At 46.7% G+C, this 24,593-nt stretch overlaps 1 protein-coding gene across 2 annotated transcripts in view; it reads left to right on the forward strand.

Moving 5' to 3' along the window:
- Positions 1 to 24,593, forward strand: part of GRIK1 (glutamate ionotropic receptor kainate type subunit 1) — a gene marked incomplete at both ends in the record, with an annotated part of 100,421 nt that overhangs the window by 29,613 nt on the left and 46,215 nt on the right. For both annotated transcript variants that reach the window (XM_084201295.1, XM_084201296.1), the window contains 2 exons: positions 19,039 to 19,206; positions 21,867 to 22,124. In XM_084201295.1, the coding sequence (XP_084057421.1) occupies positions 19,039 to 19,206; positions 21,867 to 22,124 (426 nt within the window). The remainder of the gene's footprint in view (positions 1 to 19,038; positions 19,207 to 21,866; positions 22,125 to 24,593) is intronic.

Below are 24,593 nucleotides of genomic sequence, written 5' to 3' on the forward strand. Positions count from 1 at the left end.
CCTTGTCTCCAGTCCCTCCCCAGCTCTCTTGTGGGCTCCCCTCAGGAAGACATACACTGAGAAGCATTTAAGTACAATCTACAGAAATCATCTCCTTTTGAAGCCTGTTGTGGAATAACACTTACTGGTTTTTTACTAATATTCCTTATCCCTTACAATTCTGGCTCAACAGACCATAGCAGGGCTATGAAGCACAGAGCAACTACAAACAAAACAAAGGGAATTTTTTCCCCCCTGAAAGCAATTCAATTTAAAAGCATTTTCCTCACACTTTGCAGTGCAATGTGCAGCAGTTCAGGGGTGTTTACAATAATTCTTTTTGTTTGGTTTAGTAAGGTGTAACCAATGGTACCATGAAGCGGTGCATTGTCTGTTTTTGCCATGGCAGTGGAACATCAATGATCAAATTAAATGGATATGATTGCAGTAAATATTACTGGGATGGAAATAGAAGTTAGAGCAATTGTCCTGAAATGAAGTTAAACCTGAAACACAGAATTTCTGTACCATAATTGCAAAAAATACTTCCATAAATTAACCTGGATCTTCCACAGCCCTTGTCATCTCTTGCAGTGCTTGCGCCTTACTTGGAAAATGTTGTTTTCCCTCCACTGTGTGAGAGAAAATGTCTTGGTGCATTGCTGCTTAAAGCAATGGCAGGAATGATGTGCAGAGTTTTAGCAGTGGACTGGGGATCCATAAAAGATGCTGCATGTGATAGGAATGGCCCAGGGATGTGGTGGAGACAAAACCTCTGGGTGCCCTGGGTGTGACACTCCGAGGAGGGGAGGGGACAGAGCATCTCTCTCCTCCCTGGACACTCACGAGTGCTGTTCTTTCCTGCTGGTCCAAGCCCTGGCATGGTAGGGAATTGAGTCATAGCTGAGGGAGAGCAGTGTCAGCTCCTGCCTGGCTTTTCCCTGGGAATCTGCCACTTAGGAGGGGGCACAGCTGACCTGGAGGGAGCTCAGGAAGGCACCTGCAGGTCCCCTGAAAGAATCCTTGGGCCAAAAGTTGCCTGTGGGTGCAAATCTGAGCAAACATCCTCTTGCTGATGGAGCACACTTTGGAGGAGGCATCACTCCTAATAACGATGCCTGAGGGAATGGGCTCATATATCATCACACTAAGGATATTTATAAATATAGTTTAAAAGCAGGAGGGGAAGTAGCAGGCAATTTTGCTTCCAGAACATAAGTCAAGTGTGTATTATTAAGCCTAAATAGCCTGGATTAATCAAATGTCATACTGGCACTTCTAATAATGACTTTACATTGCAAATTCTATTACCTGGCTTTGCCAGCCAGGAGAGAAGCTACAGAAGATCAATTAAACAAACAGGAAATTACCTTTTCTCTTTATAGTCCGTGACTTTCAGCACTTACAATGGTGCCAGGATCCTGAAAATTAAACAGGCATTTGCATAAGATTAATAACTCACTTGCTTTCTCCCCGAGTCACTGTGGCTTATTTAGGACCCCAGAGTTATCCAATGCCTGCTGGAGAGGCTGGGGATGATGGGAGCAAATTAAAAATGGCTTAATGTGTCAGAGAGGATCCCAACATGTGACCAGGAGCTCTGCTGTTAATAAATGCACCTGCAGCATCCCAGAGATGGATGAGCAAGCTCTCAGCAGAATTAATGGGGTTCCTGGGAACACTTCTCCCCCTGGAGCATCCCTGTCCTGCAGGTGGCTGGGAATGGTCACCCTAGAGGGCTGCAGGGAAGGTGTTGGGGGACAGCACCCTCTGTGCCATGAGCAGGGAACTCCTGCAGGGAGCTGGGTTGGGGCTGCATCTCAAATGGGGCTCATTTCCCTGCTTCTGCTGATGATGGATAATAGATTTTAAAGGATGCTCTTCAGGGGGATTTCTTCTGTCCCACAGAAGAGAGCGAGGGGTGAATTTTCCAGCTCCAAGTTTTGCCTGCCTTTGCTCAGGATGGGGTTTGTGCCAGCAGCACCAGGCACAGGAGCTCAGCAGGTCTGGGATGCTCAGAATTCTTGCAGCTCAGAGTTTGGGGGAGGCTGGGTGGGAGCAGCCTGTAGGAAGGCACAGGGTCCCTTTTGGGACACAATAAATGCTGTAGGGAGAAAAGCCAGGCTGGCAGTTGGAGGGGAACAACCATTCTGGTGGCTCATCTGCACATCTTCACCCAGCAGGGCCGGGGGTTTCCCTGGCCAGGGAATAAATGCTGTGGTTGTTACTGCTGGAGCTGCTTACCAGTGCTTGGGAGAAGAGGGAGCTTCCTGGTGCTCCCAGAGCTGGCTGCTGCAGGATCCTGGCCAGGTGGTGCCCTGAGATTCCTGGGAAATCATTTCCAGAGGGAGCTGAGCCCGAAGGAGCAGCTGCAGTTCCAGGTGCCCTGTCTGGAAACCCAGAGCACAGGATCAGCTCAGAGGGAAGCACTGCCAGGCTGTGCCCAAAGCCCTGCACGCTTCCCTGGGTGTTCCAGGGGCCACAGCAGAGTCCTCATCTCCCTAAGGAGGGGTGTGGAGGGGTGCAAGGAGGCAAAAGTGTCCTTTAGGGGCAGTTCTAGAGAACAGGCACAGAAGGTTTGAAGGCAGGAGGTGTGGGGGTGAGGGGAGGAGGGCAGAGATCTTTATCCAGCCCGAATGAGAATTCACTTCTGCTTAGGGTGAAGGATTATGGGCAGCTTCATGAAAAAAAGGAAAAAAAAAGAAAAAACCAAACCCCTATAATTCCTCATTTTGGTACATGAAATGAATATCCTTAAAAAAAAAGAAAAACCCAAACCAACCAATGAACCAAACAAAAAAACCTCAGTAGGATTTGGCAGTTAATTCCTACATGATTAAAGGATGCCCAAACATATGAGGCAAACCCAGGCTCCAAGGGTGATTAAATGCTGAAATGAACCCAGAGACATTTGAGAACTGTGCAAGCAATTTACTGAGAATGTTCCTTCTGATTCTGATGGCTGCCAGAGTCTCCACTGAAGGAAAATAGGTTTGAGTAACCCCCAAACACAGATTTTAATACATGTAATAGCTGTAACAGTGGGAGTTTGAGAGCCTGTTGCTGCTGGGCTTTGGTTTGGTTTGTTTGTATTCTGTGTTTGCCACACTGAGCTCGGGCTCAGCTGAGCATTGATGGGCCTGGAGCTCCCCAAAGGGCTCAGCCTAGAGAGCAGGATTTAAAAGGCAGATCACAGCCAGGGAGGGATGCTGGAGCTCTGCAAGGAGCTGAGTTTGCCCAGGTCACTTGGTCCCAGTGTGTGCAGACATTATCTGGGACAGCACTGCCTGGGAGCATGACAGGAAGGTGTGCAGAGCCAGCAAAGACAGAGGGCTGGGAAATCACCAGGGGCTGGGAGAAGGTGAACACAGAGTGAGCTTTCCTGGCCTTGCTGAACACAGGGGAGTTATGCCTGGTATTGACTGAGTTATGGCTAAGTTAGAAGCCAACGAGTCTGGAATCTGACAGTTCATTTAATTCACAGCTCCAGACTTAATTGTCACAGACTGCTCTTACTCTCCTCAAAAGTTCCAATCTCTTTTTGGGCTGGAATCTCTATCTGCAGTTGATTTTGAGGATAATAGCAAATTAGGGCTCTTATCTCTGTTCCATTACCCAGCCTCAGGCACCCACTGCTCTGGGATGCAGGGGTGAGTATCTCTCTATCCCTGGCAGAACCTGTGCCAGGAGAAGGAACAAACTCTTGGATCCTCCTGGAAAAGGAGGGGGAGAGAGGTGGGGATGCAGCAGAGATGAAGTTGGGAAATACAAGAAAAGCTGTGTGGCTGAGTAATGGAAACTTAAGGGGAAAACTGAAGGGGAGGAGGTGAAAGTGAAATGAAAAGTGAGAGGGAAGGGATGATAACAGAAAGATCATGTGAACTAAAAACCAAGGCAAGGAACAGAACAGCTGAATAAGGGCTTGAGAGGAAAACTGTGCAAAGTTGTTACCAGTTTGGGGCTTTTTATGAAAGGAGCCTCAATTTTATGCAAGAATAAAGAATAAAATGTGAGATTCAAAGCAATGTTGGTTGGGATGCGCTGGAAAGGGAATAAAGTGATTTAGGAAGGAAAATACTGGCAAGAAAAGTAAATATTGGCACAGGGTGAAAGACCAGAAGTGATGAGTGAATAAAAGTAGGGATGAGAAACAAACTGGGGCACAGAAGGAAACCAAATGGCTTTTTTGGGAGCAGGGACCAAGGCAGTGGCAGAAAGGAACGAGGGCACCAAGGCAAAGGAAACAAAATGCCACACATTCGGTTTTTATTTTGTTAGAGACTGGAAAAGAAGGGATGGGGGGAAGGAAGGCCAGAGGAGAGGTCTGAGAGGACCCTGAGTCCAGCTTCACCAGTCCTGGGGGTGTTCAGGGCAGGGCAGAGGGGCCTGTGGCAGCTCCAAGTTCCTGCTAGCACTTGGCTACCCCTGTCCTGCTCCTTTCTGTCACTTTGACATGTGACATGACCCCAGATCCGTGAGGAAACCTCCTGCCATGGGCATGGCACGTAAACAGGAGGATCTGTGTGCTTTGATCTGTGTGCACTGCCCAGGACAGGGAGATGGAGCACATTAGTTCCAGCACTTGTGTGTCACTGCCCTCAGCAAAGAATTTTCCCCTCATACCCGATCTAAACTTACCCTCTCTCAGTATGACTGTGCATTTGGACAGTGATGCAAAACACTGTTACCCAAATTCACTGTCATTCTCCAGCACCATCTGCACTATGGCTAGGACTTGAATAAATTTTAAAACCCCTCAATTTTTGTGACTAAAATGTTGTTGCTATTTAATATTCCCCAGTTTTCTTGCTGCACTTCCCCCGTGTCTAGATCAGGCAAGGGCTCTGTGACAGCTTTAGCATATTTGCTAAAATGAACTGATTCTTTTTTTTTTTTTTAATGTATATGCTTTGAATAAAACATTCATTCCCTCTTCATTTTGGATGGAATTCCGACTTTTTAAACACATTTTCTATTGATTGAAGTTTCTCCTGTCTGGCATTCTCCAGTAGTACCAAATGGAGGATATGGTGAAAAATATTAACAGTTCCAATCCAAATATTTCAGTGGAGATCATGGTTTGAATCCATCCACCAAATCCTGCCCTGTGGTAGCTTTGCCTGGGAAATCCATGGCATGTTTATGGTGTGTGCCATTTTGCAACTTTGTAGATACATCCATTGCAATACTTTCCCCAGTTCTGTGGTGCACACAGGAAATTTTACTGTAGCTGCCACCATCTCTGGGAAAATAAAACATCATCCAATTAAAGAGCAAAGACAGGGGCAAGCCTCAGAATGGAAGCTCAGCAGGAGACAAAAATCTTGTTTCTCTGAGTGGATTAGTCCAGGAAGCTGGGCCCTGGATGTTATGAGCAGGTCAGAAAAGGGGATCTGTTGGAAAATACAGAGAGATTTTGCTCAGAGGAGCTTTTCTACACCTGAGTGGAATCTGCAGCACTCAGGGCAGGGAATATCTCAGCTCCTCAGGGTTTATTAGGCAGCATCCTCTTGCTGCCTCAGTGTCTCACTGGCTGCATATTTACCCACCTGAGTGGGTAAGGATGGCATCATTTACATTTGCAAAACCCAGCTTTTATTTTTCTCCAGGAGAGTTAACAGCCCTGACAAGATTTTCCAGCTGCATCGTGGCTTCATGGAGGGGAAAAGCCCATTTCAGCATCCCCTGCCTCCTTTGCATATTAAACAGCATTGCTGGGGAGGGGTGCATTAACACCTCTGTCACATGCGGTGTGAACCTGAATTACTCACAATATTTAGATGTAAGCACTCTCAAGCCCATGGAGAAGAGTGGAAATTAAGTTTTATAAAACCCCTGATGCTTTGCCTCCTTTAACATAATACCTTTTATTTTTGTTATTGTGCTTCTTTTATTTTTTACTTGATGGGGGCCCTGTTTACTTTTTGTAAGTCTACTACTTTAAAATAAAATTTTATAAGACATATAGCCCATGCTTCATAAATCCAAATGCTGGAACATGGAAATAGTTTTTAGAACAACATTAAGGATGATCTGTCTTTTTTATGTCTGCCAAAGGCACCACAGTGATTTTTTTAGGTAATGCACCATAAGTTTGCCAGTGCAGCAGACCCCAGGGAAATGATTATAACAATAAAGCACATACTTGAAGAAAGATTTTAAAGATTTTTAGAGCTGTGTTGCAAAAATAGATAAAGAGTAATTGTATAATTACTGTTTTACTTTTTTTGAGGGGTGGGGTTTTTTTTGAGAGGACTTCAAGTCAGGCTCTGATTTTATGGGAGCAATTTGCCAGAGACAGATTACTCTGGGAACATTCCATAGCACAGAGCCATCTTTTTGTGGGATAATCAGGTAGGCAGAGATCTACTGCCTGAAAGTGCCCTTGCCCCTATCTGCTTTGAATTGTACTTGTAATTATTTGCAGGTACAGAGGCTAATCTTGAAAAGTGGGGCCATAACACCTTGAATAATTTATTGCAAATGGGTTTAGTAGGTTGCAAGCCGTACAGAATCCTAAAACCCAAGGCATTTCCTATCAGCATGGGGACGTTGTCAGTATGGGCCCAGCCCCTGCAGCGCAAGGCACATGCTGCACAAGGTGCACTGTGCTGGCTGAGGGAGTCTGTGATTAATCACCACCTAGTCTGAATAATGCAAAGGAAGCACTTTCATAACAGAAGTCCCTGCACGAAGAAAAACTTCATTTCTTTAAGAAAGAATAAATCTTTAAGTGATTTGATCTTTAAAACCCCCTTGCTGCTCGCAGATGATTTCGATATAAGAACATCTCCAGCACATGCATGATTCAAAGACTCTTTTCAAATAAAGTCTTTTGATGGAATAAGGGAATTAAACATCAAACCCAACATCTCCCAATTGCCAAAGAGTCCTTGGTGTGACAGCTGGTCAGCTGAGCAGCAGAGAGCTGACAGCTCCATCACTCAGTTCATTACCCAAATGTTTCAGAACACGAGATGATTTTATTAAACCAGTGATGTCTGAGAGCTGTTAAGAAAACCAGCAGAAAATGCTCCCTAAAAGCAAAAAAGAAAACACCAAAAATGTGTTTGGCACTCTGGATGGAGCCATACGGCTTTTAGCTGAGCTTTGCTTTTTTATTATCCTAATGCCACAATATGATTTTGTGTGCTAAGGAAAAATCAGTTTCACTGCTAGAACATCAAAGCAAGCCCAGGCCATGCTGTCTTTTAAATAAAGGGACAAACCTTTGGTCTCTCCATTTCCTTCTTGCTGGAAAGCTACGTCAGCAATCTTCCAAAGGCTTGAAATGTAGGAAAACGCTTTATTTTCATTTTTGCAAATTCCACTGGTTTTCAGATGGGTCTCACATCTCTCCATTTTCAGCTGAGAAAAAAAGAGGGAGAAAATGAATGAATGTAAGTTTTCATTGCTATTGTACAACCCTCCTGATTTTTAATGTTTAATTTGAAGTATGCCATGGGGCAGGTTGGATAAAGTTCATGTCAAAATTTTCCAAGTTCATCTGGATTTAGGTATGGCAAGTGGCAAGATTCCTTCCAGGGCAGAAGCAGCATGAAAATCATTTTTACATCTTGGTGTGAAAAATGCCCAATGTCCACATAAGGAGATTTTAAAGGTCTCCACCCCTTTGAAAAGATCCCAGTCACACTCCAGGAGCTCACCAGAAAACACCTGCACAAACAAACAGTGGATTGAGGCAGCAGGAGTTTGCCAGTCAGAAACTTCTGGATGATATTTTTAATTTTCTCCTGCTCTTCATTTCTTGCCAGTTCTCACATATGGATCAAAATGTGTTAAGGACCAGCAGCAATTTCTTATATTAATAAGCTAACTCGGCTCCCTGCTGCAGCTTGATTGAACAAAAATGAGTTCTAAATGCCTAATAATGTACTTTTACTGCCTTTTCTAGAATTCAAACCTTCAGTCTCCCTCTGCTCACAGTTTTGGGGAAGGAATTTCCCTGATATCCAACCTATCCCTCTGCAGACCCTTCCTGGCTCCAGCAGATCAGCACTCCCACCCAGTCTGGAGTCATCTGTGAATTAAAGGGTGCCTTCATTTCCCTTTTCTGAAACAGTTTAGTATTTCAAAGATTTCATTGGCTACAGTGGATATGAAGGCAATGGTTCCTCTCAGGAAATACTCCATATTTTGTGCAAGGGAGATGAAATAATCGTCAGGGAGCAGAAAGGAATCAGAATAAAGCTTTACACAATATCCACACGCAGAAAAGTGTGAAATTTCACACTTCCACGTTCTAACTCTTTTATTTAAGGAAGCTTAGTGTTTGTTCTCCTTTCAAACCCATTTAGCTGATTTCTATTTAATGCTCCCTCAAATCCCAGGTGGTTTTCTGTACAGGTTTCACAGAGCAAGAGGTTTTTCTGATGCTGCACAGAGCTCAAGCTGGCTCCCTTCCCCTTATGAAAACCAGCATTTCCAGAATGTTCCTAGACTAGGGAGGAGTGCAGATCTCTTCTGTAGGGGCTGGGTTTGTAAGAAAAAGGGTCCTTGGGAGGTTTGGAGTGCCCATCCCTGGAGTGCCCCAGGAAGGGCTGGAGGTGGCACTCGTTGCTCTGGGCTGGGGATGGGGCACAGCTGGGACTGGGTGATCCTGGAGGGCTTTTCCAGCCCCAGTGGCCCTGGGATTCCCTGATAATGGAATCAGCACTGCTTCAGTGTCCCTGAGCCTTTTCCAAGGGGAAATGACACGCTCCTTCTGTTACTGACCCTCAGCTCTCGCTGATGTCACCAGCAGTCCTGCCGGAGCAGGCAGTGCTGGGGCTGTCCTAAGGCCAGGGAAGTTCATGGAATGCCTTTCCATAAGGGATTTAACCCCACCCTCACCCCCAGGCAGTGCAGGGCAGCTGGGCACCACCCTCCCAGCTCATTCCAGCCTGGGCCTGCAGGGGTTCTGTGGCTGCTGGACCCTGGGCTGGGGTTTGCCATGGGATTTGTGCCATCCCAGGGCAGAGCTCTGGCAGCTGCAGCCCACACGGAGCTCAGGCTGCCACCAAATGCCATGGGGACACTTCTGAACCCGCAGGTTCCTTCACTCGGCAGCTCTTGATGAGCACTGAGACAGAGGAATGGAGAAGGTTCCTAAGGGGTGGGTGGCCAGTTCTTCCTAATTCTCATGGGAGCAGCTGTCCAAAACCTGTTGCCAAGGTGGCTTTAAAAACTGCAGACGTCACAATTAAATAAATTAATAAAAATCAAATACCAGGATAGGGCGATTTTGCTGTGGCACCTGATTCCACAGCAGGTTCTGCTGGCTCTGGGAAGTGGCTGAACAACTGTGCAGAGACACAAAGCGTGGCAGGAGCCCCAGCTGAGATCCTGCAGGACACAAATGGAATGCAGGCAGCCGATGATCCTCGGCTGAGCACAAGCTGCAGGGTAAAACATAAGCTTCAATCAACTCTTGGAAATAATTTGAGCCCAATGCCATAAGTGCCTTAAATTAAATCCCTCTCCAGAGCAGCCAATCTAAATCATTAGACATATGTCACGTAGTGAGCCATAATCACCAGAAGAGTCGTGTACACAGCGTTCCATTTACAAAGGGGATGTATTGCAGTGAGTAATTTGACCATTTTTCAGTGTTCTGTGTCTCAGAAAACACAGAGTGGGAGCAAGGCTGGGGGTGTCACATCACTCTGTGACACACAGCGCTCTGCCAGCAGCTCCCCTGCCCCACTGCAGCCTCCCCCTCTTGTCTGAGCTCCCTGCCAGCATTCATTGTGCTCCAGGATTTCAAAAAGTTTCAGGCCAGGCAGGAGCAGCAGAGGATCTCCAAGGATCTCCTAGCATAAACAAGCAGCTTACCCCAAAAGGGAGCCCAGTCGGTTCTGCCAAAAAACATAAACCTGTTCAAATGTGTTCATGGAATACCCTGAGCGGGAAGTCTGACACATGCCGAGGAAAACTGAGCAAGGGAAAATAGCAGCTGCATTTTTAATTTTGTTTTGAAATTTAAGTTGTTCAGTTGAGAGATTGGTGGTAACACATTGAAATGATGGCCATTATGTGCCATCATTTGTTTCATCAGTTATGGAAATATTTAATTGAATTGAAGCCATCTTTACACACTGTACTAATTACAGTTTCCTCTTCACAGCAAGGGTATTTTATGGACTTTTGATGGAGATTATGAGGCTAAAAATAACCCCTGCAATATGTATGCCTGGTAGCATAAATTTTCATGCTTTAAAAATATGAGTAACGATTTAGTAACTCAGATATTCACCTTGTGGGGCTTGGAGATATTCTGTCAGTTTTTCAGATAACTGTCTTTTTCTTTGTTTAATTTTTTTATTAATTTTTTAACACAGTTTAAACCTCTGGGTAAAATTACCCAGGATTTTCCTGCATGTTTTTTCAAAGTACATATCTAACTTCCCTATCCATAAGTGTAATAATTACAACTAAGAATACCTTTAATATAATAAATGTAATAACTGTAACTACCATCTCTAATTGCTGCCAATAATTCCTGATAAAGCTGTTCCTAGTGAGGCTGCTGCAGTGGAATGTCTCAATCTGAGTGTGATTTATGGTGAAGGACATTCTAAGTTCTCTTCTGAGGGAAGCATTGCAGGAGAAAGCGTTCCTAGAGTTGTTTGGGTTCCCATGCCATTTTTCTTTTGGAGTTGTATAATTTAGCACTCGATGTGCAGTTGTCATCAGGTGCAGCAGTGTTTTGTTTACACTTGGTGCTTTAATATTTGCAAATGTAGACATTGAATAAGGCATTCTTCAGACTCAAATGGCCCTCAGAAGATAGAGGAATAGAAATGTTCCAGATTGATAATTACCAAGGAAGCTTTAAACTGCAGGCACCTCCAGTAAGTGTCTGTTCAAGAGCCAGCCATCATTATGATGAGGAAATGTGGCAGCTCAGAGCACAGGTGCTGATTAAACATCACTTGTAAGAGTGGATCTGTTGGAAAATCTGCACCCCCCACCCTTAAGAGCATCATCTCACATGAGCTCCTCAGACATTACACTTCCCAGGACTGGAAATGTACCTTGGTTTTCTTTAAAACAGCTGCTGCTGAGGCTGCAAGGTAAATAATGGGGAATGGCAGCCCGTTTTCTCTCTGTCCCTTCCTGATACCTGAGGAATTAAGGATGAAACTGCATTAATGGCACTGAAAGGGAGGCAGAATAATGTTGCAGCAGCATGGGGAAAATAAGCTGCTGTAAGATTTAAAGAAAACCCTGAGCAAAACCTGCACATTTCGTCATGTCCCCCAAACACCAAATGTGTGCCTAGAGCTTCAGCAGAATCAAAGCTAGGGATCCAGGGGGAAACCTGGCAACATTTGGGTTTAAGTCCTTCCTCCATGCCAACCTGAAGGGGGGGATTTATTTCTTATCATGAAAACCAATCAAATCACTTATGTCTCTTTGCCGTTATTATTATTTTAAAACTTCAGGTTTATCCTTCCTTGATGCCAGGCCTGGCACAATCTGGGGAGAAGGAAGGATGGGGACAATCCCAGGCAAAGTCCTCTCCAGCAGAGTGATTTTAAGCCTTTTCCCCAGTGAGAGGAGTGACTCCAGCCTCAGAGAAATCTGCCATCAGCAATTGTTGGGATGGAAGGCAAAGCCAGAATTCCCCATGTGCCAGCAGGAGCTGCTGCCATTTTGGATCCTTAATGTTTAAACTCCTGATCAGGACATGATTTTTGCACGGTTCAAAGTGCCAAGTGTGCCCAGCAGTTTCCAAATGGGAGATCTGCTGCAGCCCTTTGGCTTCCAGGCATCCCCCATGGCCATCATTTCTGGCTGGACTGGCAGCTCTGCCTTCAGGGCAGCTGGAGCAGCTGGAATTCAGAAACACAGCGGCCAAAGACCAACGTTGGAGCTTAGAATGTCCCCCCTGCCAACTTTAACCTCCCTCCAGCACCTCCTCTCTGGAAGGGATGTACTTTGGGACAGTCTTTGATCTGATTTATCCATGCTTTTTCAGGATAAACTCGGATTTCTTCAGCTTTAATAAAGACCTTATGTTCCTAAGCATCTTAGAGATAATAGTGCTTAATGGGCACTCAGGAAAAGACAGACTGTGTCATTTTTAAAGATATAACCCTGACATTTATGCACAAAAATGCTGTTTGCTAAATAGCGCTCATTTCAAAGCATTGTCTTGGATTTTGAAATGCCTTTCTATTCCTGGCTGACAGCTGGAGAAAAATGGCTCTTCCTGAAGCAGTTCCATTGCAAATGCAAGCTCCCAACTGCTCTGTAGTGGGGCCATCTTCCCTCCCCTCAGGGCTCCTCTCTGGAGTAACTTTCCAGGGCTCTTTCGAGTGAATGTTTCTGTTTCCAAGGCTCATCTGCTGTCAGAGTGCAGAAAAACCTGCATTTATTGCTGCTTTCTGGGAGTGTCACCTCTTGCAGCCACAGGACAGTGTAAAGCACTTTCTGTACAGCTATCCTCCTGATTTAACCAGGTGTCTGTGTCAAAGCAGTGGCAGAACCCCCTCTGAATTCAATTTTCCTTGCTGTTGTTTTAGGGGTCTCTATGGCTTCCTTTGGTTTGAGGTTTCCTCAAGTGTAAGGGACAATTGCTTTGTATCTGCCCAAAAAATCTCACTATATTTGTAAGCTATTGAATGTTTGTGAGATGGACTCAGATAAAAGCAGTAAACAAAAATTCCAGCAGTGCCATCAGTTTTTCAGTCTTCGTCCCACCAGCTTGCTTTCTACTCTCCTCATCTTCTTTTTATTTCTGTCAAATTCTTTTCCCCTTCCTTTACTTCTTAATATAAGCATTGATTTTTTTTTTTTTTTTTGTTGGTTTCATTTGGTTTGGGGTTTTTTTGTGATTGTTCCTTCCTCTCTGCTTTCCTGTTGCCCCTCAGTTTCCAGCAGCAGCCTGTAGTCCTGCACATGGTCAGCAGTGAATGTGCCAGCATGTCTGGGTGTCTCAGTGGGAAATCCTCTCACTCAGACACTCAGGAAAAGCAGACCTGTGAAGCAGGGCTCTGAAAGACTCACAAAGGCAGGACAAAGTAAGTTTCTTTTCCAGAGAGACTATTTAAGCTGTTACAGCGTGGTGGGAGGAATGCTCAACCATGAGAGAATTTGATCAAACCCTGCTGGAATCAGGAGAAACGTTTGGAACAGCACACAACCCATGGCATAGTGCAGGCAGAGGGAAATATAACATGTAAAGGAGAAAAGCAACAGTTTTAAAACTTCCTATCAAATCGAGAGCTTGCACCTCGAAAATCATGCTTTAGTTCCTGCCTGGTGTTCCAAGAGATACCTAAATCAGGTCAACCAGATTTTTTTGCTGGTTGTAAAAAGGAAGAAGTTCATTACTTCGAAATTCTGTAACACAAATCATGCCAATTGAGCCTTTGGGAACTATCTCCACTTGCAAGCTGAAGTGAAATAAATCCCATTGGAAAAGGCAGATCCTTGTATCTTAATAAGCTCAACTTTTTCTATATATATATATACACACATGTATTTTTATCCCCCTGCTTTCCAAAGGATCAAATCAGGGCTGGATGCACCTTTCTAGAGTGCAGATAATTATAAAATCCTGCCCTGGCACTCACGGTGGATATTTTTATTTAGCCCAAAGTGGGATTTGTAGCAGTTTCGCCACTGGTCATTCAGCACCATCCATGCTGCATGAAAAGGGCAGAAAGGCTGAGTCCCTCTGAGAGTTCAGCAAAAAAAAAAAAAAAAAAAAAAATCAAGCAAAATTTGAGCAGCTCTGTTACAGCTGGGAGCAAAACCTTCACAAAAGCAGCTGGAATAAAACCACATCTGGAACATGGATGGACCTTGCTATAAACAAGCCTAGTCTTCTTAAAAAAAAATCCCATTTGCTGAGTTTGACACTTGGGGCTCATCCCCTCCCTGGTCAGGGTTTGGGTCCTGAGCTGTCCCAGGTTTCAGCTGCCCACAGCCATTGAAAGGAGAATTAAACCATCCCCCAAGCCCAGAGCCAGCCCTGCATTTATAACATTTAAAAATTCCTCTGTGTGGCTGCAAATTTCTTATAGTCTCGAGGAGCTTGCAATCTACAGGGACAGGGAGTTATTTGGGGTGAAGGAGGCAGAAATCCAGGGCGGGTTCCAGAGTGGGGATTTTGCCTTTCCATGCTGGCCACCTTTCCCTGGGGATTCTGATGGCAGGAAACGAGGAGGGGAAGGTGCAGGAAGGCAAGGGCAGGGCCCTGGGGTTGTGTTTGAGTGCACCCCAGATGGGTGATGGGTTCCAGGGGGCAATGATCCCAGAGCTGGCAGGAGCAGGGCAGTGACAGTGACAGTGACAGTGACATGTGGCAGGGTGGAGCACAGCAGGGGAGCTGGGGGCTGCCTGGCCAGGACCCAGCCTGGGGAATACAGGGATCAGGGATGCCAAGGCAGGGCCAGGGGCTCGGAGAGGGTGGGAATGGGCTGGAACAGAGCACAATGCATGGAAGGCTTCCAAAGCAGCTTTTGAGCAGATTGGCCAGGGAGTGGGGGTGGGAGCGTGGCTCTCAGCTCCAGTGTGTGTAAAGTGAGGATGGTCATAGCTCCTGCTCGAGGGCTGCTGCAGGCTCAGCCAGTGCCCAGAATGCTGATGGGCTCAGGGTGGGCTCTGCCAGCCACACGGCCCTGTGCTCCAGCTCCAGCTCCAGGAGAACCTGGGGGGCAAACCCTCTGCAGCCTGCAGGATGTGCAACTGCAAATTGCAATACTGCTTGTTATGGGGCTGGGGCTGGTCACCATTCTTCCTGAGAAACTTCTAGGGCACATCCACGGAGCAGAGAAGCTCATGGGTGCTGTCTAAATCAGAGGTAACAGCCAATTTCTGGATGACCTTACACTGTCAGAGAGGTGACTTTGCAAAGGAAGATGCTGCTAAACTGTGAGCAATGATTATTTTCTGGGCAGATGAGTGTGGTGAGTGCACAAGTACCGGCTCCCAGCTGGACACCACATGGCACAGGAGAATCTGTCCTTTGCTAAGTGATAAGGATGGAAAAATATGCTTGGAGGGGGTTCCCAGTAGCAGGTGTTTAAGTGCAAGTGGAGCTCTGTCAGAGGGAATTATCTGGAGAAAAACATCTTCCTCAGCACTGCTTTGCTTGTCCTGCTCCTTTTGGAGCATTCCATGTGCCCCCAGCCCCACTGAGTGCCTGTGACCCAGACCCCTCTGGAATCCATATCCCTGTCAAAGAGCCCGAGGGCAAGCCTTGTGCTCACTTGGCTTCTTGAATTCCCTGCATTAACCTGGCACCAGCAGCAGCACAGAGCTCACAGCCATTAGGATTTTGGCTCTCCTTTCCCTTCAGTGACTGCCAGGTGGGTTTTAATGAGTTCTCACGCACCTCCCGGGGTTCCCTGCGGAAGGAGGGGAGGCTGCTCGGAGCAGAATCCCTGCAGGAAATGGATGTCCAGGTGTTTGTGGGAGCCCTGCTGGCAAAGCACCTGCCAGTGCTGGCACTGGGCTGCCTCTGGGAGCTGTGGGTGGCTCCCAGCTCGGGAGGGAGCAGCATCCAGCAGGGCCCGTGCTTCCACATGGCTGCTTCCATGTGTCAGCCGTGTCCCAGCAGCTCCCCAGCTGACACTCAGCCCGGGAAAATTCCTCCTCTCAGCCAGGACAGGAAACATGGGCACCAACCATGCACAAACAGGGGTTTATCCTCGACTAGAAAGAGTCACAAACTGTAAAATCCCCCCTTGGGAATGGATTTAGCCCTGACCTTTGCTGAAACTCCCTCAGTCCCTGATGACTCCTTGAAATGGAAATATTTGCTTGCCTGGGAGAGCTGTAGGAGCTTTTCCAGGTGTGCCTGCTGAAGTGTGATGTGTAGTTGTGACATTTTCCTTGCTGTGGGGATTTTTGTGCTCAGAGAGTGAACGGAGCTGATGCTGTCACTGACTCGCTCACGTGGCTCAGCCCCTTCTGGCAGAGCAGCTGGACCCAGGCTGTCATTCCCTCTTACCTTCCACTGCTAAACTCCAAGGAGGGGCAGATACTGGGATTTTCCTTCATCCTTGAAGAAATCACGTTACAAATGATGTGCTGTAAGTGAAAAGTCAGGTCTGCCACTGAGCAGGACTCAGCAGCCTTTGGTCTGCTGTGGAAGATTCGCTCTCTGACTGAGGGAGGAGGGAGCTGAAAGGGAGGACTCCAAAACGTACAGTTTTTCCCACCTAAGTGCTACTAGCAGCCCAACATGAAAGCCAGTGCTTGTTTTCACACTCAGCAATAACAGCTTCATTCCTGGAACATAATTTATGTTGAGTTAACATCGATTTCTTCTTCCTTCCTTCCTTCCCTTGTATAATGCTGTGCTTAATTTGTTTTTAAAATGTTTTACAGTAATTACTTTATTCAAATGAATCATCTGACAAACTGGTTCTTCATCAAACTTGTCACTTACTCTGCTATTTTTCTTTTAACCTGGACCTTACAATAAATTCTTAGCTTGGCTGTCAGTCATCAGCAGAAGAAGGAGAAGAGACTATTTATGGGATTGCTGGATTTCATTAGGGATGTATGGATGAAAATGCTCCAGCACAGCTTGTTTGTGATGCAGATTTATCCAGACATCCAACTCCTTTTTAGTAGCTGAATGGGCCTGAAGAGAAGAATCAAGCTCAAATAGGTACAGCCCAAGCCTTTTTAATGCAGTGTCCCCTGGCTCAGTCACAGTGAAGAATTACTGCCTCCACAAACTCCCTCCTGGGCTCTGTCCATGGCTGGGTGTGGGACTGGATGAGGTCCCCTCTGACCCAAACCATTCCATGATTCCATGTTTTCTCCAGGGTATCTCACAGCAAACAAAGCCTGCAATCCTGAGCACTCTCGTGCTCTGTTCATGTGTGCAAAAGGAACCTGGAAGTGTGTCCACAGTTTTGATTCGTTTGCTCAGAAAACACATCCACACAAACCTTTCCCTCTTTCCCCCCCTGCCCTCCTGCTGCCCACTCAGCTTGCCCTCTTCTCCAAGAGGAAAAATCCTGCAGAATTCTGCTAATGAAGTATAAATAGTTCCTGGTTATACATCATTAATTCAAATTAATCTTCATTTAATAGGCAGTTGATTAGAGGGATAGAAATGGTTCTGGCCCTAGAATGAGGAAGTGCTTGTGTACATCCAGGTATGAAGGTTGCCTCAAGGGTGGTTGGATGAAGTAGTTTTAATTAATTAAAAAAAAAAAAAAGAAGCAGAAAGTGATGGAATGCACAGTAATAATTTCTGAGGTGGAGGGGATTTTTTCCCAGATCAAATGGCAAAATACCCATCCTATTGGAAGTGGGGAGGGATTGTGGACGCCCTTATTTCGAGGTTATCTCAGGCTGTACCTCGTACCCGTGACATCCACCCTCCCTGATGGAGCAATGCTCTGCTGCTTCCAGCAGGGATCCCAGGAAAACTCAGCAGTGGAACCTTTCTGGCCCAGGCCCAGGCTGGCGTTGCAGCTGACTGAAAAGAATTGTCTTCCTCGGGTGAAATGAGGGAGAGATTATTGAATTTAACCACCAAACTTGCTGCTATCATAGTTGGAATGAGGAATTACAGGATTGGATCTGAAAGGACAAAAGCTTTAGATTTTTTTCCCTTCAGGTGATCTGGAGTTTGCAGCTCTGGAAAATCCTACTGACTTTTAGCATTCCACTCGATGTTTTGGTTCCAAATCCTGCTCTTAGGCTGATTTTTGGGCTGGTTTTGTGTGTCACACTCTTTTGTAATCACTTGGATGTTTTCTGAGAAGAGGGAAGGAGTCTTTAAGGTTCTGATACCTGCACATTGTACTTGAGAAATCCATGGAGTGTACATGAAAATTGCTGAAGTTGGCAGATTGTTTAAGCCATGTGCAGGCATTGCTCTGTGTGGGTTCAGGAGAAAAACCCTGCTGTTTATTCCAGGGATGATATTACCAGAGTGGGGTTGGTAGCCTCCAGGGTCCTCATTGCTGGATATAAATTCAAACCAGGTTTTGATTCCAGTGTGTTCCCATTTCTGATGGTCAGCTAATGATGGCACTGTTCCTACAAGGGTGACATCAAAACAGCAGGAGGTTGCAGCTCATGAGCTGAATGCATTCAGATGGCCAGAAATTACAGAGAGGGGCCTCAAATTTTACACGGGGAAATGGGGAAATATGTAAGTGAGAAATCCAAAGTATTCTCTAGTGACTTGCACTAAATGAGTAAATTATACTTGCAAAATCAAGCAGTGAAGCTGGAGATTGCTGTTTAGAGGAGCTATTTTTTAAAATCAGCTGTGTGTGCAGTGCATTCCTCAAATCCCATTGCCCCTGGACAGTGGGAATGTGCTGTTGGCACAATAAGGTCTCTAGAGGCTGGAGGGAGTGGCCATCCCAGTCTACTGGGACAGGCTGTGGCCTTGAGACACCTTCCCCATCCCAAGACACACTCCAGGGAAGAACATTACACTTCCAAAATCTGGGTTATTTACAGTCCTCTTGCGGAAAGCCTGCTGGTGTCCACAGGTTCAGCTCCTTTTTCTGGGAGAAAGCCAAAATATTCCCCTGTCCCTGAGCAAACAGCCATGACCAACAATGCTGCCTGGGGTTTAGGAGAAAGCAGAGGGAACACAGAGCTCTGGGGGGGACTCTCAGTCTGTTTTCTCTCAAGCTCCTCAGTGGATCTTGGTCTGCCAGGGTGTGAAGAAACACCTCAGCAAACATCCCCAAGTTCCATCTCCAAAGGTAGATTAGACTGCAGCAGGGAGAGCAAGGCTCATGCCCATCCCTGGTTTCATTAGAAAGGAGCTGCACAGAAGTTTTCACAAGCATTTAACATGTTCCTCTGAAAAGGCTGGACAATAAAAAGGCGTCATCTTCCCCAGATGTTTGTGGAGCAACATTCATAATTCTACACTAACCCCAGTGCCACAGCAGATAAAAACCAACCATCCACCCTGCACTTGCTGTAGTGCTTTGGGCAGCCATTGGGTTTTCCTAGATGAACACTCAGAAATTATAGCTCATCATTCATTTTTCCTTGTTTCTGTGTGACAATTAAGAGGTGAATAATCCTTCCCATTTATCTCTGTTCCAACAGGAGGGATATTCGAAACTGTGGAAAATGAACCTGTTAATATTGAAGAATTGGCGTTCAAGTTTGCTGTCACCAACATTAACAGGAACAGAACACTGATGCCTAATACCACATTAACCTATGACATCCAGAGAATTAACCTTTTCGATAGTTTTGAAGCCTCAAGGAGAGGTAAATATCTCAATTACTGTGTCAGTTACATCCCTGGTTTGTACTTTATGCCTCTCCCCAGCCTGATCTCCTTTTCTGCTCTGTTTGTATCATGTGTACCAAAAAATTAATCTTTCAAAGGTGCTTGAACTAAGAATCAAGCTGGGCTTGGCCCTGTCATGTGCTTTCGGAATAAACCCCTACATCCTGTCTGCATGCTAAGAGCCCCAGATGGCAGGTGGCAAATCCAAGCCATTTTTCTTTCCAAAACATAGATTTGCCACCTGGAATTCTGCAGAAAAATGATCACAGACTCACAGGAAGCACAGTGGGATGTCACAACCCATAATTAGCACAGATACCCATTATTGGTAAATTATTTCTACCGCCTTTTAAAGACCATAGGCCAGTAGCCCCCCTGCCCTGAAATAGTTAGCACAGTGGCCTGGAGACAGAAATAAGTTTCTCTGTTATAAACAACTGTAAGAATTGGAGTGGTCAAGTGTGGAATTTTTTTGCCTCTTTTTTTTTTCCTGAGAAGGAAAAATATGGCCCAATTTGCTCCCATCTAATTGACCTGCAGGCCAAAACAGAGAGGGGTAATAAGTCACAACTGTCCTTAAGCTCCATGTGTTCCTTGGCCTCTAGGAACCAAGCTCAAAGCTTGATAAGATGTTGTAAAGAGAAGCCCAGTTCCTGGAACTGGATTTGCTGGGAAATAAAAATGCCTCACTTCAGAAACCAGGCTGGTGAGCCTAGTGACCTTTCAAACATCTGCACTACCAAATGTTCCTCGTGCCACTTCAGTTTCTTGGTAAGAGAGGAGAAAAGGAGAATGATTTCAAAGAACATTGAAAGGAGCTTTAAATGGCATCTTTTGCATTCTTTTTCAGTTATCAGGTATATGCTGCAGCTATACGCTGTAGAATCTCAAGCGTAGTGGATTTATAATCCATATAGTCCAGGCTGATACAGTATTTCAGATTCCCTGTAGAGTGAGAATCTCTTCTGTTGTGAAAGTGCCTCCTCCATTTAATGTGTAGGAAGTTGTTAATGTACATGCAAGAAACTCACACAGACAGCAGTAATTTCTTCTCATCATAAATTATTGAAGTTATTTATGGAATTTGCACCTAAAACCTGTGATGCTTTAGAAAGGCTTCTGAATTAAACCTGGAAAGCCTGTGCACTTCATGCTGTCTGTGAAAAACTCATTTGTAGAATGGAAACAGAAAATAATTGATTTTCTGTCATATTCTATTACAGTCAGAGAGCTAAATACGAATTTGAAGAATCTCAGCTCATTGTGGAAGTTGGTGTATGTAATATTTCCCTCAATCAGAGCAGTTTCTAAACTTCCCACCCTCACAAGGAGAGCAGCCCTGCAGCTCAGTGCGGGGCTTTGTCTCAGTAGGGAGCCGTGTTAAAAACATTGGCAGTAAATTTTACCAGTGGACAGAAATAACTGGTATTACTTCATCTCCTGTCTGTCAGGCTGCAAAGACATGGGAGAGAAAGAAAAATGCAGAGACAGCTCCAGGCAGGGTTCTTGAGACTGAGATATGGGCACAGGAGAAGGAAAGTTTTTTTGATGTATTTGGCTGGTTTGGAGGGGTATAAAATGTCAGTGTGTAGGTTCTTTATTTCTCTGTGCTGTTACCTGGGGCTTTGGGCACTCCTGCCTGCTCTGTAAACACAGATTATGGAGGGCAGTGAATCGTGGTGCCCTTTGCTGCTCGTGTCCCTGCAGCTGCCTGGAATGAGAGCAGCTCTCACAGGCAGAAAGGTGCCAGTCCCGGGGGGGGATCCCTGGAGAGCCTGCTGTGGCTGCAGGGATGTATTACCTGATGCTCTGCTGTGGAACTTCATTGCTGAGACATTCCTGTGGCAGGCAGAGAGCCCCTGGTTCCTCTGGGATAAAGCCATCCTGAGAAAGGCAGTTCAGGAACCCGTATGATCTGCAAGGCAACGAGCAGAGAAGGTTTTATTTGCAGCAAGCAAGGTCAAGGCTATGAAGCTGATCAGTAAAGCCATTTTCAGATCCCCAGTCAAACCAGGATCACTGAGGTTAGAAAAGCCCTCCCAGCCCATGGAGTCCCAGCTGTGCCCAATGCCCACTTTGTCCCCAGCCTAGGGCACTGAGTGCCACGTCCGGGAATTCCTTGGACACCTCCAGGAATGGGCACTCCAAACCTCCCTGGGCAGCCCCTGCCACTGTTTAACAACCCCTTCCATGGGGAAATTCTTGTGCCATGCAATCCAAACCTCCCCTGGCCCAGCCTGATGCTGTTCCCTCTCTTCCTGTCCCTGTTCCCTGACAGCAGAGCCCAAACGCCCCCACTGTTCCCTCCTGTCAGGGGTTGTGAAGAACCACAGGGTCCCCCTGAGCCTCCTTTTCTCCAGGCTGAGCCCCTTCCCAGCTCCCTCAGCCTGTCCCTTTACCCTCTAAACCACCCCTGAACACTTCGGGAACCACCGGCACATCTCTGGGTGGGTCTGGGAGCAGTGCAATGCTCTGTTCCCATTGGAAGTGATGGGGTGGTGGATGGATGGATGGATGGATGGATGGATGGATGGATGGATGGATGGATGGATGGATGGAGGATAGCAGCCCTCAGTGAGCACCCCCCAGGCTCCCTGCTGTCACCCACTAAGAGTGCCTGTGCCCTCCTGTGCCCCAGCCTGTGACCAGCTGGCCCTGGGCGTGGCGGCGCTGTTCGGGCCGGCGCACAGCTCGTCGGTCAGCGCCGTGCAGTCCATCTGCAACGCCCTGGAGGTGCCCCACATCCAGACCCGCTGGAAGCACCCCACCGTGGACAACAGGGATGCCTTCTACATCAACCTGTACCCCGACTACGCCGCCATCAGCAGGGCCGTCCTGGACCTCGTGCTCTACTTCAACTGGAAAATCGTCACCGTGGTCTACGAGGACAGCACGGGTGAGTGCTGCTGGCTGCTCCTGCCACACCCCACCAGACCTGGGGCAGCTCACTCTGCCTTGCCCTCAGCAGCTTTCCTGGCTCACAGGGGAAAAACCCCTGTCCTGCTGCTGCCGTGGCTTTTGGAAAGCTGCTCACTTCACCTGACCGTGGGAAGGAGCCCCTGGGGTTTGAATAGTCAATCCCATTTTGCTTCCTGGTTGTGGAATTCATAACACAGCTACCAATTGATCCCAGAATCCCAAAATCTGGAGATCACCCAGTCCAATCCCCCTGCCAAGTCAGGGTCACCTGCAGGTGCCACAGAACTCTACAGGTGTGTTTGGGATGTCCCCAGAGATGGAGCCTGCAAGCCCTCCCTGGGCAGCTGTTCCAGAGCTCTGCCCCCTCCATGGACAGAAGTTCTTCCTCAGGCTGAGGTGGAACTCGTTGTGTTTCAGTTCATGGCCACTGCTCCTCATCCTGTCACTGGCACCCTGAGCAGAGTGTGGCACCATCCTCTGACAGCCTTGGGGATGTTTGTGTGGCTTGATGGGATATCTGTGTGCATTGATGGGGTATCTGTGTGCATTGATGGGATATCTGTGTGCATTGATGGATCTCCTCTCAGCCTTCCCTTCCCCACACTGACCAGGTCCAGCTCCCACAGCCTCTCCTCACAAGAGAGATGCTCCAGACCCCTCATTCTCTCTGTGGGCCCCACTGGACATTCTCCAGTAGCTCCTAGATAAATCTTCTAGACAGAATAGAAAGAAGGAGAGGTCTTTTCCAGCCCACCCCATAACCAAATTGGCATTCCAAAACACCAAGTGCTGTGTACCTGCTCAGCCACAAAAAAGCCTGATCTTAAAGAGATTTCATTTGCAGAGATATTTACAAAGTAAATTAATCATCAATCATCTTATTAACTCAGAGTCAGGAAAGTAAACATGTCAGCTTTGATCAGTATAAATAGTGCTTGGATTTGGGGTTAGAGTGACTCCAGTTAACTCAAGCTCTTTTTTTTCTCATCCCTAATGTTTGACATCGTTACACCACAAGAAATAAAAACACCTTGGCCAGGTTGGATGGGGCTCAGAGCACCCAGGAGGTGTTCCTGCGCAGGGCAGGGGGTGGCACTGGATGGCTCAGGGGGTCAGGCTTTTGCCATGTCCTCCAGAAAAACAGCTGCAGTTCTTTGCACTGCTGCTTTGGCTTCTCCAAGACACCACAGCTGGGCTCCATCTCCAGTTTGTGTGGCAGCCAGAAGCGTTGGGAAGTGCAAGGTCCCAGTCTGATGGGACCAAAGGAGATATTTTAAGGCACACAGCAATTTCTTCCCCCAAAAAGGAGAGGGAAGTGGCTCAGCAAATCCTTTATTTGTTTTGCTTTTCACCACACTTGCACTCGAGTACTTTTTGTTGCTGGGAAGACAAACACCAGTTCGCAGTGCGAGGTGAGGATGAGATGAAGGCTTCCCGGACTCCTCCTCCCAAATCTCATTTTCCCTCCTGGAGTTGCCTCCCCATGCACTGCAGCTGGGAGTAAGCCTTGGGTACACCCGGGCTGCACCTTCCCAGCCATCTGACCCCAGCCCCTTTGTCAGTGAGTGCTGGGAGCCCATTCCCATCAGAATCAGCTCCAGTGGTTTCCTGTTCCTCAGCTGGCTGCTGGCCAGGCCCAGCTCCCAGTGCCTGCAGCATTTCCAGCTGAATGCTCATCATGTTTCATTTTCTCTATTGATTGTTGGTACTAGAAAACCCGTGAGGAGCAGGCCTGGCTCTGTAGGTGGAGGGAGAGGAGCTTTTCCCCAAGCATTGCCAGCACTTGAGTGAAAGCCAGCAGCCCTCGAACCTCAGAGGGAAGAGGGAGCTTTGTCTTGCCTTAGATGTGCCACTCAACTAGGGGCACTCACACCCCACACAAACATTATCCCCACTCCCAGCAGGAGAGGCAGGAGCTCCTTCATTTTAATAATTTGTTTGATTTTTGTCCAAGAAGTGCTCCTTGCCTGTGTTCTCTCTCTCTCTCTATGCATAATTTTAAGGCAGCCTTTTACTTCTCCTCAGCAGGAGATCAGGAATTTTTTGTGGGTGAATTGCATTCATGGATAATGCGAGGCTGTAATCACACACCTCAAAGAGCTCTTAACTATCTTCCCTCGGTTTTGGAGGCAGTGCAAATTACACAGGAGTGCTGAATTAGCCAGTGGAGCTGCAGTGTGTTTAAACACTTGGACAAGGCTCTGGCTGAGCTCCACTGACTTCAGCTGAGGTGTGTAAAGCTGTGCCAGCTGAACACTGAGTCTGAGAAATCACCCGTGTTTGAGGATGTAGAACTGCATCCCAAACGATTCTGTAAGAACTCACAGCTGCTGAGTGACACCAGGCAGGAAAGTTTAGGAGGAGGTTTCCTCAATTTTATCTTCTTGCTGTTTGGTATTGGAATAATAATGAGCTGCACAGGAAGAAGCCTTATTTGCTTTACATG

This window comes from Fringilla coelebs (genome assembly GCF_963513975.1).
Source record: "Fringilla coelebs genome assembly, chromosome: 2".
Taxonomy (NCBI): Eukaryota; Metazoa; Chordata; class Aves; order Passeriformes; family Fringillidae; genus Fringilla; species Fringilla coelebs.